The 5,203-nt window shown below is 55.4% G+C and overlaps 1 protein-coding gene across 1 annotated transcript; it reads right to left on the bottom strand.

The window, feature by feature from the left end:
* Window positions 1-1,386: 1,386 nt before the first annotated feature.
* On the bottom strand, window positions 1,387-4,898 carry LEFTY2 (left-right determination factor 2). The gene is made up of 4 exons (XM_077168578.1): window positions 4,605-4,898; window positions 3,503-3,749; window positions 2,926-3,165; window positions 1,387-2,593 (listed from the first exon to the last, which is right to left on the bottom strand). Exons 1-4 carry the CDS (start codon window positions 4,852-4,854, stop codon window positions 2,239-2,241), a joined length of 1,092 nt encoding a protein of 363 aa, XP_077024693.1. The 5' UTR covers window positions 4,855-4,898; the 3' UTR covers window positions 1,387-2,238.
* Between the last annotated feature and the right edge of the window lie 305 nt (window positions 4,899-5,203).

Genomic DNA, 5,203 nt, shown 5'->3' with positions numbered 1-5,203 from the left:
CCCCAAAAAGGAAAAAAATTCACAGACAGTATAACCTGAATGGGAAGAGAAAGCTGTAAATGGTTTATAGAATCTTGAATTTAACAATTTATATTCCCTTGCCTGATGAGTTTTATTGTAATATGATACCAGTAGAATGTACATTTTCTTTTTTTTCCCCAGATAGTACCGCTATGTGCCAGGTCACAGAATTATCCAGTCACAAAATCTGGAAAGAAAGGGTTTTGTGTCCATCCTGTCTTGTTCTTCTGATGGCATCAATATGAAATAAACCATTCACTGAGCAGTTTGACTGTAAAGCAGGCAGTTTTGAAAGCCCTCCAGTGAGATGGTAAGGGAGGTCTATTTTTCTCCCTAACACGGGCACTTCTTAGTTTGGAAACAAAGTCCTGCTCTTGTGCAGACTCACCTGGTAACCTTTAGTGACTGAAAAATTGTCAGATATGGCTGCTTCCAAATGACATTTTAACCTAGTGTATGTACCATCAGCAGAGTATGCTTACTAGGAAGTAAGGTGGAAAGGAGTTTATAAACCCTTCTTTAGGGTTATAATTTCAGAAGTTTTCCATTCCCTCAGTCTCAGTTTCCTCATCCAAAAAATGGGCCTCATAACACATACCTCAAGGAATAGCTGCAACAATTAAGTGATATAATGTATGCGAAATTGCTTAGCACAGCTCCCTGGCTCCCTAAATCTTAGCTTGCTTAGCACACCACCATTGCAGAGGTGACAGTGTTTCTAAAGAAGTGGTAGAGGTTAGTGATTTTTTTTTAGTGAAATTTTATACAATCTATCCAAATTTTATCATCAATGGATCCCAGTATCATTAAATAGTAAAATAACCCCCAAATATCCATACCCCTCACTGCCCCCATTGTTACCACCTAGTGTTGATATGATACATTTGTTACTATTGATGAGAAAATACTGAGATGTTACTCTTCATTATAGTCCATAGTTTGCATTATTCCCATATTCCGCTCTATTACTAACTCTTTGTAATAGTGGAATACATTTGTCCTAGTTCATAAGAGAACTTTTTCATATCTGTACTGTTAGTAACAGTCATTGTCCACTAAGAGATTTACTGTGTTAAACATTCCCATGTTTTCACCTGAATATTGCACCATCCTCTTTAGCTTACCCCAGGTCAAGCAACTGTTTTTACCTATGTGTTTTAGATGCATCGTCCGAATTATCTTAACATATGTGATAAGTGCCCCCACTTTGTGCCTATTAATGCCTGATCTAAACTTAGTTATTGAAGTCTTCTGTACACCCTAGAAGGGGGCCCTTAGTCGCCCCCTTTCTTTAAATCATTAGTTTGAAATCATCCCCCATTATTGCTCCCTTTACTCCTGTGTGAATGGTACTGGAAACAGAGACAGGGAGAAGCATCACTTTTATTTTATTTGGCAGATAATCTACATACAATTGTTTCTGCTAACAAAAACAACTTAAGCACAAGTGGTTTCTGGTGCTAAGTTCCCTTTAAAAAGTGGGGCAATACCCTAAATATGCACAGGCAGTGCTCAGTCTGAGGAGGAGCAGGTAAGTGAAGAGCTGTCTGATCCCAGAGCAATGAATCTTGGAGGTGAATTCCAACTCCTTCCTAAGAGGAAATGGTGACCCAGCAGTTCCTGCACATGCTTGAAGTCACACCTCGTGGCTCCATCAGATCCAGAATCCAGGTATCCAGATTCCCTGTCCACTGCCCCAAGCCTGACATCCTCAACCTTCCTAGCACTTTCTCAGGATAGCAGGGAACAAGCACTTAGGTATGTTTACAAAAATACAGAATGGGTCAATATTTGGGGGGAGGGGAGGGGGTTCTTTCATACTTTCATAGACATTCTCCCTAAGGCAATTCATCATGTAATAGAATAAATCAGTTCTATTTCCCCAGTTTTGATCACAGGGTTTTGTTGAATTAGTCAGCTGAGAATTTGCCAGAGAAAACAAACCCCTGCTGACAATCTGTCCATTTCTCAGCCATATCCTCTAATAGTAGAGCAGGATCTCCTACTACAACTCAGCAATCCCGAGTTGTAGTATGATTCATTTAAGTGCTTAGGATGGATGATGGACAGCAAGTACAGGGAATGGAAAAAGCAGGACAAAGGAAGACAGGGGCACTAAACTGGGTAGGTAACTTGCTAAATGAAAAATTAAGACCTACATTAAGACCTGCTTCTGTGCAGGTGTCCAGTCAGAGGGCTCACCGGTGACACTGGAGCCTAGGGCTCCAGCCTCCGTGGCACTGGAGCCCCGTCTGAGGCACAGCTGCACTTCTGCACCCGCATGTTGGGCAGGCTGACCACCTGGGGCCTGGCTCTGTCTCCTTCCTTGATGGCAACGATCACGGGCAGTGAGGCCGTCTCCGAGGCGATGCACTGCCGCGGCCCCAGGAACGGCCACTTGAAGGTCAGGGACTCCTGGGGCTGCTGGCAGGGGCCCACACACTCATAGGTCAGGAAGCCCGGGGGCTCCAGGACCCAGTTCTGGGCCCACCTCAGCCCCTGCAGGTCGATGTACATCTCCTGGCGGCAGCAGCGGGTCACTGGTGCCCCAGGGTCGCAGTCGCCCTGGGCCCTGTGGGGCAGGAGAGGCAGGGTCAGAAGTCAGCTAGGAGGGTGGGAGTGAGGAGGCAGGGGGCTTAGCGGGCATCTGGAAGGGACACTATGGTCCATCCCTCAGGATGTTCAGAAAGCTGGATATTTGTGATAAAGGCTGAATGAACAAATGTATCCGGAACATAAGCAATAATGATGTTTATGGAGGGCCTCCTAGGCCATGATGTAGGAATTTTATGTGTTGTCTAGTCATCATGAGCACAGCAGTCTGAAAGCGGGGCCCGGTTCCAGGACGGGGTGGGCGCCTCACGTCAGGAGCCCCCCACCCATCAGCTCGCCACCAGCACCCACCCGTAGTCCTTCAGGTCCAGGGCGAGCAGCTCCAGCTGGGGCTCGCGCTGCCCGCCCGCCGCCGCCTGCCAGGCGAAGCGCACCAACTGGTGGGCGCGCGAGGCCGCCGGGCCCAGCTGCCCCCTCTGCACCGACACCTGCAGCAGCAGCGGCTGCCGCGGGCGGCCCAGCTGCTGCCAGAAGGCCACCGCCTCCGTCACGTCGAAGGCCTGCCAGCCGCTCTCGTGGATGGACACCGGCCTAGGACGCAGAGACAGAGGCCGCGGTGAACAGCGGGGCTGGGAACGCGTGGTCGGGACCGCGGGTCGGGGAGGGGCGTCTCCCTGCCTCTCCTTCTGGGGTGACTCCGTCGGAACCCCGCCCCCTCCCCTCCCCACCGCCCCGGTCCCCACCCAGCGGCCCCCAAGCCCCGCCCCGACTCTCGTTTTGGGGTGTCCCTGTAACAACCCCGCCCCTCTCCCCTTCCCACCCCACCTCCCCACCGCCGGGTCCCCGCCCAGCGGCCCCCAAGCCCCGCCCCGCCTCTCCTTCAGGGGTGTCCCAGTCGGAACCCCGCCCCCCTCCCTCCCCTCCCCACCTGGAGTCCACGAGGGAGGTGCGGTTGGAGCCGTCGTCGCGGACGCGCAGCCACTCGACCGAGACGCGGGCCTGGGAGCCGCGCGGGAATTGCCGCTCGTGCCTGCGGAGCGCGGCCCTGGGGACCGGCTCCTGGAAGAGACGCAATACCGCCTGCACCAGCTCACTGCCCGGCGGCAGCCGCTGCTCCAGGCCGAACACCAGCAGGTGCGTGGAGGCCTCGGACGCCAGGACCCTGCCGGCCACCTCTGCGGACACGAGCAGCGTCAGCAGGGCTCTCGGGCACCCGGGGAGCTGGCACCGTGGACGCTGGCAGGGCGCCCAGTTTCGCAGCCAGGCCAGGCCACGTCGGGGGAAACCAGCCCCAGTTCTGCTTCCCTGGGCCAGACCCAGGCACCTCAAATTCCCCTGGTGTCTGGGGCGCTGACTAGTGTAGCAGTCTCCACTCTCAGCAGTGGGGGGCAGCGCTGGGACCCTGAGCCAACAAAACGGGCTCAGATGTTGGGACCAGAATGCTCACCTCTGGGCACCTGGCCTGGCTGTGGGGCCTGGCCTTGGAGCTAGCTCTGGACACGGAGAAGGTGAGAGGCTGCTGGAGCCCCCACCTGACAGCTCATTAACCCAGGATTATACTTCAGTCTGTATCAATTACTCTTCTGTCCACAATGGCTCATTAGTGTTCCCGATACCAGGAGATAGCTAAGGCATGGTCGCAGCAAATTTGCAGATGAGCAGACAGGTTCAGAGATGATTTAAATGCTCTGCTCAAGGCCGGGTGACCAACTCTGAAAATGGAGCCCCAGGAGTCCTGAGGCTACCATGGGGTCTGAGGCTGGGTGGGGGGCCTTGCCACAGCCCCCACTCCTGATGGGTCTGCTTGCTCTTCTCAGCCCCCCTCTTCCCTGATGCCTTGGCTTTGCTGGTGGGTCCGGCCTGACTCATCTCACAGGGCCTGGGACTCCAGACGGCCTCTCCCAGAGCCCTAGCCAGGGTCCCTTTCACACCCCAGAGCCAGGACAAGCTGGCTCAGCCCCCTCCACCTCCACCCCTCCACCCCCCCCCCAACTCCCAGGACCAGGGCAGGGTGGGGAGGGAGGCCTCACCTCGGAATTTCTGGCTGAACCTCTTCCCACGGGAGTGGACCCCGTGGCTGCGCTGCAGCAGGGCCACGTACTGGGCCCTCACCTGGGCAGGGATGACCAGCTCCTCTGCCTCGGCCCTGGCCACCACGGGCGCGGAGCTGAGCTGCAGCTGCTGCAGCAGACGGCCCAGAACCTGCTCCTCGGTCAGGGCTGACCCGGGGCCAGCCATGGGCAGTGCCCAGAGGGCCCAGCACAGCCACAGGGGCCGCATGCTGACCTCGGAAGGAAGAGGGGTGGAGGTAGGCTGGGTGCCCTGGGAGGCGCCGGCGAGGGGCTTTGGTCCAGCTGGGTGTGCGGAGAGCTGGGGCTGGGCCAGCTTTATAGGCGCCCTGGGCCGGGCCTGTGGGGGGGTGGGGGGGGTAGGGGAGGGAGGTCACACCCCTCTGGCCTCCTGGGCGCTCAGCAGCCAGACAGGCCTGGGAGCCCCGAGGAGGGGGCTGCTTGGGGAGGGCACGGAGGGCTGTCTGGACACCACACAGGCCTGGGGCCACTGGCCACTGAAGTCATGACTGCTCAGGATTTGTTAGTGCCAGTTGAATTTCCCTAGTGCTGCCCTAGTC

The sequence above is a fragment of the Tamandua tetradactyla genome, chromosome 7 (genome assembly GCF_023851605.1).
Source record: "Tamandua tetradactyla isolate mTamTet1 chromosome 7, mTamTet1.pri, whole genome shotgun sequence".
Classification (NCBI taxonomy): Eukaryota; Metazoa; Chordata; class Mammalia; order Pilosa; family Myrmecophagidae; genus Tamandua; species Tamandua tetradactyla.
The sequence above is the reverse complement of the archived record's forward strand: the minus strand, read 5'-3'. Positions and strand labels throughout refer to the sequence as shown.

Coding starts and splice junctions, on each gene's coding strand:
- LEFTY2 (XM_077168578.1), bottom strand. CDS start 4,854: ATGCGGCCCCTGTGGCTGTGCTGGGCCCTCTGGGCACTGCCCATGGCT. Junction 3,750..4,604: donor GTTCAGCCAGAAATTCCGAG/GTGAGGCCTCCC, acceptor TCGTGTCCGCAG/AGGTGGCCGGCAGGGTCCTG. Junction 2,594..2,925: donor CTGGACCTGAAGGACTACGG/GTGGGTGCTGGT, acceptor CCTGCCCCACAG/GGCCCAGGGCGACTGCGACC.